Source organism: Colobus angolensis, unplaced genomic scaffold, assembly GCF_000951035.1.
Source record: "Colobus angolensis palliatus isolate OR3802 unplaced genomic scaffold, Cang.pa_1.0 Scaffold118, whole genome shotgun sequence".
NCBI lineage: Eukaryota > Metazoa > Chordata > Mammalia > Primates > Cercopithecidae > Colobus > Colobus angolensis.
The window spans coordinates 6,891,716-6,904,320 of NW_012112919.1; the positions used below are offsets into that span (position 1 = coordinate 6,891,716).

The following is a 12,605-nucleotide window of genomic DNA, read 5'->3' on the forward strand; positions in this document are numbered from 1 at the left end:
CTCGTGAAACACTTACTGGGTGTATACAGATAATAGGAACAAAGAAGGAACCCAAATTGCAAGGAAGGTAAATTTATGTGTATTTACAACCTGACCACCATCCAATTAGACTTTTAATTAAGAAAACATGTTTTAAGCTACGTTATTTCAGATTATCAGTGATGCTGAAGTATTACAAGTGGTAGGGTGCGGGACCTTAAGTCAAATAGACGTTAAGTTCAGACCATCAGTCCATCCCTCACTAGCTGTATGTCTTTGGGCAAATTATTTTACTTCTCAGCCTAATGTGATAAGGCAGGTAACACTGCTCACACGGTGTGTAGCACATAGCAAACACTTGGGAACGGTTAGCTACTCATCGTGGTATATTAAATTGCTTTTCCCCAAGGGCCACTTTATTTATTTATTTTGAGACGAAGTCTTGCTCTGTTGCCCAGGCTGGAGTGCAGTGGCTCGATCTCAGCTTACTGCAACCTCCGCCTCCCAGGCCCAAGTGATTCTCATGCCTCAATCTCGTGGGTAGTTGGATTACAGGCACCTGCCACCACATCCAGCTAATTTTTGTATTTTTAGTAGAGATGGGGATTTTGCCATGTTGGCCAGGCTGGTCTCGAACTCCTGGTCTTAAGTGATTTGCCCGCCTCAGCCTCCCAAAATGCTGGGATTATGGGCATAAGCCATGGCACCCAGGCCCCAAAAAGCCACTTTAAACCTTACTCTTACCATCTTATCCTAGGAAGACAGTTTCACATTGCTTCTAACCTCCTCCTGGCCTCTCAATCTTGGGTTGTTAAATCTTATTTGCTTTATTTCCTTGGTTCCTCTAAGTTATAATCTTGGAGTTAAAAACAGCTTTAGACCAAAAAAAAAAAAAATGCAAAAAACTTTTGAGAATTTTTTTCAAATAAATGTCCATTGCATAGAATGGGTCTGTGACTGGCTGCTTCTACATCTGCACCCAACATCTGGCCCCCTTCAGAACTCTGAGTGGACAGGATCAGGATTTGACTCAGGAGGATTAGGATGTGAAGTATCCATGTTTGAAGGACTCGGTTCTCCAACTGGCTCAAAGGGTCTCAAGTTTGCATAAGTCACCTCCTGGGCCAGCTGCTCCAGGGAAGGGCGGCCTAATATCAGATTTCGAAGTGAGATACAAGTCATCAGGAAGCTGAAAAACAGGAAAAAGCAGACCAAGTTCAAACTCCTGTTTCACCAGAAGAATTTCAGCTAAAGCCCTTAGAAGGCACCTGGTCCTCGCTCTTCCCACACAGGCATATATGGGAATCTCGCCCCAAGTGACCCTCCATCTCTCGTCTGGAAGGGTACTCCACTCTTTATACAGTCTGGTAGAGGATTCCAGGATAGGGTAGGAACAGCCCACAGAGAGGCTAGAGATAAGCTAAGGCAGAACAAGAAAGCAGGCCATCAGATATAGGCCACTTATTCTTCCAGTAAATCAAGGAGAAGAATGGCAGAAAAAGATATCTAGAGCTAAACTGTCCTTTCCTGTATGAGTCTCTAGTGTTACCCCCCACGGGGGAAAGTTACCAAGCTTGCCAACATATGATGGCAATGACAAATACTGTTGTGAACTTACCTGCGGCGAAAGACATAGAGCTTTCGCAACAAGAAGTGAAAGAATCGCTCGTGGAAAGGAGTATTTCGCCGGCGTTCAATCTCCTGGAGCCTTTGTTGGCGTCTGAGAAAGGTCTGAACCAGAGGTGTTGGCTCAGGGCCCCCTTTTACTTCCCCTTCCAACAGAGGCTGCAGCTCTGGGGGTAGAGGCCCTGTTTCTGCCCGGAAGACAGAAAAAAGGAATCACTGAGATGGATCACTCTCTCCCCTTAGAACTCCCCTTCTGCCAGCTAGAGACTTCAAGTTCACTCTTGAATGGCTAGAACATCATTCATAACCCTGACTTCTTGAAACCAGGGGCTATGGCTATCTCAGTCCAAATGTTCATACACTCACCACTTCCATTCTCCACCTTTTCCTTTAATTCTTGCAGATATGCCAGGTCTTGCTCCAGTGCAAGCTCTGTAGTGTTGACATAGACGTACATGTAGCAAGAAGGGCTAGGTGATGTCGTATACACCTTATGGTACTCACCAGCAGGCAACTGACAAGGGAGAAGAAATGGATAAATTTCATCAGCTTTTCTCTAGCCAGCCTATGGCCTCCCTACTCTGACTCTTGGCTTCTTTCTACTCAATTGTGTTTTGGAATTGAAAGTAACTGACCTCTAGAATCCTGGATGAGGCTATTCACAGTCCAAGGGGCCCTTGTTTTTTGAGCTCCACTGCATTACTGCTATGGTAAAATATTTTCAGTCTATAATAAATGAACTTTGCTCATTTAAGCTTTCTGCCATTATTTTTTAAATTGTTAGAGATGGGGTCTCACTATGTTGCTCAGGCTGACTGTGAATTCCTGGCTTCCCACCTCAGCCTCCTAAGAAGCTGGAATTACTGGTGTAAGCCACTGCGCTCAGCTCTTTCTGCTGTTGTTAATCCCAGCAAAATACCTGCATTTTTTCTCCCTCTCGAAGAGTCTGGTTCTTCTGTTCTGCCACAAGCTCCACAGTCACTTCCCCCTGCAGCAGCTGGATGCTAGTGTTGCCCAGGTCTTCACTCACAAAATTTTCCAAGTGCAGTCCTGCCAGACCAACAGAGTTCATCATTCCACCCTATGGTAGAGTGAACTCACTCCCAGCCAGAACAGAGACATCACACCTTTACCACCATCATCTCCTTAGGTTTCAAAAATATTCCCTCTCCCCTCCCACCACATGGAATGTCCCTAGCCAAGGAAGTCAGAAGGAAAGACAGAAAAGCCTCTCCTCACTTTCCTCCATACCAGGGAAATCTGCAATGAAGACCACCTCAGTGTGGTTGTCCAGGCTGCTCTTGATTTCCTGTAACTTGGCCCTCCAGGGAGACAGGTCCATCAAGAGTGGTTGCACCCAGGATGTGCGCTGAAAGGGGGACCAAGCGGCCTGCACGATGTCCACACGAGGGTCAAAAATCCTTAGGAAAGAAAACCATGTTCTAAGGACATCACAACCACCCACCCACCAGAACTTCCAGTTCTGTCCCTTTCATCATTCCCAAGGACAGGGAATAGAAGTAGAAGAAATGGCCTATGTCAGCATGTTATTGCCAGTCCAGGGCAGAGAGAGAAGGCAGAAGAGATCTGGAGCACTGGGAGTAATGGGGGTTAGCGGCTACCTGAGAAAGCATTGTGTTAACAGTGTTTAAAAGAACAAGTCAACTCACTTTTCTCCTGGATGATGGTGCCCCCTGCTGGAAGCAACCAGCTATGCCCACAACCAGATCAATGGGGACATGCACTAGAGGAAGGACAGCCTTTTAAGCAAGACAAATACCAGGAAGCAAGGGCTGTTCATCTTGGTAAAAAGAACTGTGCTTCATTTTTTTCCCACTCTCTGCTCCCCTTGCCCACCTCTGCTGGAAGCGGTCATTGATGGAGACCCAAATATCAAAGTAGATCTGGGGCTCAGTGACATTATACTTGGGAAGCAGGCGGCTCAGGCAAGTGGCATATTGCTTCAGCATGTCTGCATGATCCTTCCATCGCCGGCTCTGTGTAAATACCTGCCCCAAACCCCCATATTAGTCCCACCATATCATTATCAACTTCCAAGACAGGTCATGCACTGCCAATGGCACAATGAGATCCCTGCCTGCTGCCCATTCTGGCTAGAAAAAAATGGAACTTGCCTTTGGGAAGGAATTTTTCATTGCTGGGCTAGTGGTGCTTACTTTTCCTAAATCTAATCTCAGTTAAAGGAAATGAATGACATTGCCCTATCTCAACCCACACAAAAGATAGTTCAATCTGGCTCTTGAGAAAAGGCAAAGCAGACTCAAATTTGTTCTGCTTTATGGTGTGTGTAAGACAAAACAAGACCCCAAAGCACAAGTGGGCTCTGAAGAACAGTAAATTGTCAGCATCAGACATCTCACCCCAGGGTTAAGGTAGCCCAGTTCGCCAGTGCGGCCATCACGGTAGGTGATCTTCACATGCTGGTGGGAGCGGGAGTGCACCATCATGTCCCAGGAATAGCCGTACAGCCCATTTGTCCAGTTGTTATAGCCCTGGGAAGGCAGCGCAGAGGGGATTCAGCTCAATGCTTCTCACACTGACCCCATCCCCTACCAAGAAGGGGCTGCAAAACCAGCCCTTCTTTCCCAACTGTTGTCATCCATCCCTTTCTAAGCCCAGGGTACACTCCACAGCCCCTACAAACCTGGGTGAGAAAATGAGAATAGGGCAGGAATAGCTGCTCCAGGAGATAGAGCAGAGTGAAGGCAGCTCCCAGCTGATGGCGCAGCCCTGGTTTCTGGCCACCTTTGCCCTGGCTCCTCTTATACACACAGGAAACACTGGGCTGAGGGGCTGCCTTGAGGGGCAACAGTTCTTGCAACCTTTGGGGGCAGTGGGACACCAGCTTCCGAGGCCACTCAGGGGAACAGAAGACAGGGCTGCTGGCCAGCATGACGTAGGAGAACATACCTAAGAAAGCAGGGAGAAAATACAAATTTCAGGAGGAGTTTGGTTGGGCCTCTTCAACCCTGTTCCCTTAGGAGACTTCTCCCAGGTGTTTCACTGAAAAGGAAAGCAGTTCTTTTTTTTTTTTTTTTTTTTTGAGAGATTCTTGCTCTGTTGCCCAGGCTGGAGTGCAGTGGCATGATCTCAGCTCACTGCAACCTCTGCCTCCTGGATTCAAGCAATTCTCCTGCCTCAGCCTCCCAAGTAGCTGGGATTACAGACATGCGCCACCATGCTCAGCTAAGTTTTGTATTTTTAGTCGAGACAGGGTTTCACCATATTGGCCAGGCCGGTCTCAAACTCCTGACCTCAGGTGATCCACCCGCCTCTGCATCCCAAAGTGCTAGGATTACAAACGTAAGCCACCATGCCCAGCCGGAAAGTAGTTCTTAACTGTAAGATATTTGTTCTTCCTGGAGATTCCTTACTGTACAACATACTGAGCCCAGAAGTCCCAATCCTCTTATCCCCATTTATGCCTACTTCATAGTGACTACCCTGGGTTCAATTTAGCTACTGCTCACACCACCCTCTCCCACTCCCAAACAATGCCTCTGGCTATTAGCATCCCTTCCTGCAGAACTATGGTTCCTGTTTCCTACCAGGCTACAGGTACTGACCAATGCTGAAAAGCTGGGAATTCATGCAGTGGAAGTAGGACACAAAGAAGAGGCCAATGGATCTTGAGGCATCAAAAAAGAGCAGGAAACCAGCTGAGAGGTCAAGCAGCAGCCCACCCCAGTGCACGACCAGCAGGCTAGTCAGCTCCTCGGACAACAACAGTCTGCAAACATATGGAGAAAGTTCAAGCACCAGCCCACTGGAGAACACATCAGTCAAAGCACATTCACAGCACGAATGTGCCTTGGCTACTCCAGTGGCTGGGTAGATGCCTAAGGTACATAATCCACCCATGAAGACACTCCTCTAGGTTGTTTGTTGTTGTTGTTCAAACGAAGTTTCACTCTGTCACCTAGGCTGGAAGGCAGTGGCATGATCATGGCACACTGTAGCTTCAAACTCCTGGGCTCAAGCAATCCTCCTGCCTCAGCCTCCCAAGTAGCTGGGACCACAGGCACAAGCCACCATGCCTGTTTTTTTAGTTTTTTTTGTAGAGACAGGGTCTTATGTTGCTCAGGCTGGTCTTGAACTCCTGGACTCAAGCAATCCTTCCACCCCAGCATCCCAAAGTGCCGGGATTACAGGAATGAGCTACCATGCCCAGCCCCCTCTACATTTTCACAACTTTGGGTGTTCAATGTTTTCTAACATATCCTCTGTAATAAGCAAGGGCAGATCTCCTAGGACAAAATTTGACTGAGATGTGTGTGTGTTGTGGAAGGCAGGTTCCCCACGGAGGTCATGAGTGAGAGGAAACGTTAAAAGGTAAATGCTTCGCTAACATAATAATGAAGTCAAACTCCAGGGACTGGAAAATAACAGGGAAGAAGAAAGAGAATAAAGTAAAACAAGAGGAAAGAAGAAATGGGAAGAAGACAGAAATCAGAGAGGTGACCCTTTGTTTTGTGGAAGTGGTAATAATGGTTTTGTCAGAGCCTACACAGTGAGTGCCCATCTTCTCAGTACATCAGCTGCAGGGCTCTGATGGGAGGCTACAGTGGCAAGGCAAGGACACAGACACCATCCAAGGCAGTTGCTAAGAGCACTGGCTCACTCACCAAGTCAGCCAGTTCTGGCTCTTTCCTTTCCTTTTTAAATTTCTTTTCCTTTCTTGCCCATCTATACCATATATCTCCCAAGAGCAGCTAGGGCTCAGTCTTTTGATACCACTTCTGCTTCTTCTGACTCTGCTTCTGCTGAATAGGGAGATGAGTGGACAAACAAAGGCATGTGGCAAATTCAGGCAAAGTAGGAACAGGTGCCATTACTGAGAGAGATGAGTCACCTGCTCTGTCCCCATGCCTCCAAGAGGCCTCCACCCTGACTGCCACTCACTTGAAGGGACTGAAGAGCCAGTGCCGGGACAAATATTCCATGGAATAGCCTTCAACCCAGTCTGCATCCAGCTTTTTCACACCCGCAATGAAGTACACAATGAAGATCTGAAAATAAAATGTAACACAAAGTTCAAGCCAAAAGAATCTTTTCTACAGATAGGCAAGAATAAAATAAGGAACATATAGTTAGGACAACTTTAATCCATGCTCCTGAGTTACAGTCCTTGACCCAGATAGTATAGTCCTTGACCCAAATAATCTACTTACATATTTTTTAAATGAATAAAATAAATACTGATCTGAGTCCAGGGCCCAAGGAAGAATAGACCCCGTCTTCTATTCATTCATCTCAGAAATTCACTCATCCAACCAGCATTTACTGACATCCAACCAATGCCAGCGACAGTATCAGGCACCAAGGAAGAAGTCATAAAGCACAGACTGAATCCTTTTTCTTTGTCATGAAGATTCCAATCTAGCAGGGACAAAGCTCTAGTCTTTCCTTGACAAATGAGAGAATTCAGAGATTAAGGGATTGGAAAAAATGAGAAGCCAGCCTAGCTTTCCAGCAAAGGGTAAAAACAGAAGATCCAGGGAGGCAGCGGAGAGTGTAGTCTGGCAGTGGGATGGCCATGCTGACCACATGGCTGTCAAGGAGCTCCTCCCTCTGTCCTAAAATGCTGTACCTGGCCACGCAGCACTGCATAGTTCCAGAGGGGCACGTGGGCATTCCTCCTACGGGCATTCAGCAGACCGTCCACGGACCTATACCAAGGGAGGTAAACATAGGGGGGGTGCTGCTTAATCCAGCTACATCTCCATCTTTCCTTTTATACACGATAATCCTATCTATCCTGGGCACATCTCCCATATCCTCCCTGGTTATTCTGAGACCTTTTAGAATTATATGAGCAAATTCTAACGTGATTATACAAGTCATAGAAGAAATATTGCTATTAAGTTATAACAGCAAAAATTCAGTATTTCTTGTTAGCTCACAGTTGAGTTTGTTGTAATGGATCAAATCAGGAAAAAAGGACTACAATACTAGAAAATTACTGAAAAAGGGAAGGAATTTGGAGTGTTTGAAAAGCTATGTGTGTGTAAATAAATATGCATTGTATTATCTTTAAAAAAAAAAAATCAGGCCGGGCGCGGTGGCTCAAGCCTGTAATCCCAGCACTTTGGGAGGCCAAGACGGGTGGATCACGAGGTCAGGAGATCGAGACCATCCTGGCCTACACGGTGAAACCTCGTCTCTACTAAAAAATACAAAAAACTAGCCGGGCGAGATGGCAGCGCCTGTAGTCCCAGCTACTCGGGAGGCTGAGGCAGGAGAATGGCGTAAACCTGGGAGGCAGAGCTTGCAGTGAGCCGAGATTGCGCCACTGCACTCCAGCCTGGGCGACAGAGCGAGACTCCGTCTCAAAAAAAAAAAAAAAAAAAAAATCAAAACACTCAACAGCAGAGTAACACACAACATAAACTAACGTTTCATAGACCTGGATGCCAGGATCCAGTATAAGAGGGTCCCTGCTAAAAGCTTGTATTCTGGAAGAGAACTGATAAACCCAGGCTACTAACACCAGATGTACTCTGGGGAAGCAGAAGCAAAGCATGTTTTCAAGAAGTAGAAGCTGGGAAAGAGGCAGCTTACACTCTGGTCAAGAGCACTGGACTCTGCAGTCAAGAACACCTGGACTTACTTCCGTTTCTTAACCGCTAGCTGACCTTAGGCAAATTCTTCACTGTCCAATACTCAGCTTCTTTATCTTTAAAATGGAAACAGGCCAGGCTCAGTAGCTCATGCCTATACCACCAACATTTTGGGAAGCTAAAGTGAGAGAATCGCTGGAGTCCAGGAGTTTGAGGTTGCAGTGAGCTATGACTGCACCACTGCACTCTGGCCTCGGAGACAGAGCAAGACCCTGACTCCAAAAAACAAAATGTGAACAGCACCATCGATGTTATAGGGTTTTAATGAGGAAAAATTCTAAATATTTAGTATAGTGCCTGCCATGTGGAAAACCCTGAATAAATGACATGTGATTTTTTCAAAATGCATGAAGTCATAAAAATGAAATTTCTGACTAGCCTAAGCAACATAGTGAAATCCTGTCTCTACAAAAAATTTTAAAAATTAGCTGAGTGTGGAGGCACACACCTGTTGTTCCAGCTACTCTGGAGGCCGAGATGGAAGGATCTCCTGAACCCAAGAAGGTTGAGGCTGCAGTGAGCTATCAGCACGCCACTGCACTCTAGCCTGGGTGACACAGTGAGACTCCATCTCAACAAATACCCCTACAACAGAACTTTTCAGAGATATTCTATCAAAACTGACTCAATTCTCTAAGATCAGAGCTGGCCATTCTGAATGAGTTTCAAATTTTACCAAAGGGGTATTTGTATGTGTGTATTAACAAACAGGCCGGGCGCAGTGGCTCATGCCTGTAATCCCAGCACTTTGGGAGGTCGAGGTGGGAGGATTGCTTGAGCCCAGAAGTTCAAAACCAGCTTGGGCAATAAAGCGAGACCCCATCTCTATTTAAAAATAAATAAATAAAAAGAAAAATAAATAAAACTTAATGACTGTTAATGAATTCAATGTTTGAGATTTTTTTTCCCCAAACTCATTTTATTGACACCTATTTTATTGCTTCTCACTGAACATATAAAGAATCCTTAAGGTCATCTGCCCTGCCACCTCATCTCCAAATCCCTTCTCCAACTCCCCTGGGAGACAGTCACCTAAGCCAGAAATGGGGAAGGGTTACCTCCTCCCAGAACAGCAACAATGAACAGCCCTGGTGGGCCCTCTTCTCCTGACGTGAACTCTGCCTCACAGCAACTTCTACTTTTGGCTCTAACTCTGCCCTTCTGGGCTCACACAGAGAAAGTCTGCTCCCTCTTCTACGTAACCACCCTTAAAGTATCTGAAAACAGCTATGTCTGGCTTTAGTATTCTCTTTTTCTCTCTAAGTGGGTTACAAGAGGTGAATAAATCAAGGCACCTGGGGAGATATGGAAAGAATGAAGGGGTGGGATGGAGACATTTTGCTTTTTGTCATCCCAAGTGCTCCAACTAGTTGGCCCTTTCCCCTCCCAAATCCACCCAGATCAAAGTGACCTTGGAACCATATTTTGCAAAGCATGACTGAAAATATCCTGACTGGAGCAAATTCTAGAACCTCACTGGGCCCCTATCTCTGATAACCATCCTGACCCAGCCACCCCTCCCCTTTGTCCCCCCAAACTCATACCAGTAGTGGTTTGCATCCATGAATGTCAGCTGAAAGGCCAACAACCCATACAGATAGGAGTGGTTGTTCCATGATGTCTTGTCCAGGAGAAACACATACCAGTATGGCAGCAGGAATAACACACAGCTTGTCCGGTAGCACAGGCCCAGCATCATGCCCAGTGCCCCTGGGATTTGTAGGGAGAGGATTAAGAGGTCAAGAGATCACCACAGGCCCAGTTTCCCTGGGCCAGGATATGGTTGGAATTAAGAAAAATCAAGCATTGTATAATCAGGTAAAACTAAATGAAAATTAGATGTTATTTTAATATTTTAAAAAGAATTATGGGACAACAGCTCAGGTGACACACAGGTCAACAGTATGAAATTGATCACAGCAGAAGTGAAATAAGGTGCCAAAGACTTTGACCATTCACCAGCATGCTTCTATTTCTGTGTTTCTGGCAGGCCAGTCAATATTTCCATCTCTCCCACAGTTGCCCTCACCCAGAAACATGATGGTGTAGACAAGATACATCCAGTCAAGTGGCAGTGGGCGTAGGGCATCCAGCAAGGGGAAGCGGCACACATCCAGCCCATCAAGGTATTTTCGGTCCAGGGAGCTGAGCCCCCGCTCCTGGGGAATGTCTAGCACCATCAAGAACCCTAAGAAGGCAATAGGAGAGTTGGTCATTGGGCCTCAGCTAAGGAAGCAGTAGAATACAGTGGAACACAGTTGAGTGTGCAGCTCCAGAAGTCTGAGTGGGTCAGACTTCTTTTCTAACCTTGGCTCTCCCATTTATTCAGTATTAATTATTGAGTGCCTACTCTGCACAATACTGTATCAGTTGTGCCATCTAGAACAGCCCCTGCAGCTCAGTTAACCAATTCCCCATTTGTGAGAAGGGGAATATGTCACAGGACTACAGAGAGGATTAAATTAGGGAACTGCACAAAATGCTATAAAAACTGTTAAGGTCTTGACAGCTATGAAGATCCAACCTACTGAGCTTCAGAAAGTGCTCTGGGAGGCAGGGCATGGTAGCTCATGCCTGTAATCCCAGCACTTTGGGAGGCCAAGAAGGGCAGATCACTTGAGGTTGGGAGTTTGAGACCAGCCTGACCAACATGGAGAAACCCCGTCTCTACTAAAAATACAAAAAAATCAGCCAGGCGTGGTGCCGCATGCCTGTAATCCCAGCTACTCAGGAGGCTGAAGCAGGAGAATCACTTGAACCCGGAAGGTGGAGGTTGTGGTGAGCCAAGATCACACCATTGCACTCCAGCCTGGGCAACAAGATTGAAACTCCATCTCAAAAAAAAGAAAGAAAAGAAAAGAAAAGAAGAAAAGAAAAGAGCTCTGGGAGTTCTTCTCAACCTTTTCTGCTTCCTGGCACACCCCGAAAACAGTTGCATTTCGTCAACACCCTGGGAATAAACAGAAGGGGCTACTCAGATCAGGAAGCCAGCTTGAGATAAGGCAGGGTTTCTCAACCTCAGGACTAGTCATATTTTGAGCTGGTTAATTATTTATTGAGAGGGATTATCCAACGCACTACAGGACATTTAGGAGCATCCCTGACCTCTATACAGATGCCAGCAGTCACCTATTCTTCCTCCCCCAACTTGTGACAACTAAAAATGTCTCTAAACATTGCCAAACGTCTCCCAAGGAACAAAACTGCCTCCAGTTGAGAACTACTGGGATAAGGGGACTAATATCTACGCACATCTAAAAACCATTCCAAGCACACCATGCTGCGGCCTCAGTTAAGAAGCTCTCAATTAGAGAGTCACAGCCAAAATGTATGGCCCCGGTGACCCCCTGCTCTGTTTCTCTGAGTCCTCTGGGCAACCTCATGCCACAAGCAAAATGGGTCACTGCTGCCTGGCCTCTACATATCATATAGCCTCAGATCAAAGCATTTCTAGCTGGGCACAGTGGCTCGTGCCATTAATCCCAGCACTTTGGGAGGCGGATGCAGGTGGATCACCTGAGGTCAGGAGTTTGAGACCAGCCTGGCTAACATGGTGAAACCCCGTCTCTACTAAAAATACAAAAATAAAATAAAATAAAAAATTAGCCGGGTGTGGTGGGCGCCTGTAATCCCAGCTACTTGGGAGGCTGAGGCAGGAGAATCGTTTGAACCCGGGTGGCGGAGGTTACAGTGAGCCAAGATCGCGCCATTGCACTCCAGAATGGGCAACAAGAGCGAAAGTCCGTCTAAGAAAAAGAAATAAGAAAAAAAGCATTTCTGACCACCAAGTAAATCCTACCTGGAGGAGGCAAACTAGGTTTAATCCTAAACTTCGAGAAGACCTCTTCTTTTATACCAATATCTTCAGCTCTGAGGAAAAGGGAGCTAAGTCTACTTGCAACCAAAAAATTGACGATTGTCATTCTCCCACTCCCAACCAAACTGCTCCCACCCATAAACTAGACTCACCAAAAAGAAAACGAAAGACAGCCAGGCTTGCAGGGTCCGTTGGTCGATTCAGCAGGGTCACCAGCCTCCGCCAGCTGGACAAATCTGTCCACTCAAAACCCAAGAGTTTCCCCATTCGGCTGCCCTGCCTGGGCCCTGAGATCAGTTCAGCCTTGTCTTTCTGTACTTTATCTGCAACCAATAATTGGAGAAAATGTGTGTGCGGGGGTGGGCTCCACCTCAAATCACAGAAATCACAGCACCAACGGCCCAGAGCTTCCGCCCACCCGGGTTGGCTCAATGAGGTTGCCTCAATGATCTGACTATAGGAAACATCCCTGCAGTGCAGCCCCTTCTCCAAGATACCCCAATGTCCCAAAACCCCTCAGACTACAGCCCCCTAACAGCAAA

The 12,605-nt window shown here is 46.5% G+C and overlaps 1 protein-coding gene across 1 annotated transcript; it reads right to left on the reverse strand.

Annotated features, from left to right (window-relative positions):
• Positions 1–81: 81 nt before the first annotated feature.
• GGCX (gamma-glutamyl carboxylase) lies at positions 82–12,383 on the reverse strand. The gene is made up of 14 exons (XM_011963985.1): positions 12,216–12,383; positions 10,276–10,434; positions 9,890–9,956; positions 7,217–7,295; positions 6,529–6,635; positions 5,193–5,356; positions 4,271–4,536; positions 3,987–4,118; positions 3,532–3,614; positions 2,857–3,026; positions 2,525–2,655; positions 1,972–2,119; positions 1,598–1,793; positions 82–1,168 (listed from the first exon to the last, which is right to left on the reverse strand). The coding sequence occupies exons 1-14, from the start codon at positions 12,328–12,330 to the stop codon at positions 976–978; spliced, it is 2,010 nt and encodes a 669-aa protein (XP_011819375.1). The 5' UTR covers positions 12,331–12,383; the 3' UTR covers positions 82–975.
• Positions 12,384–12,605: the final 222 nt, after the last annotated feature.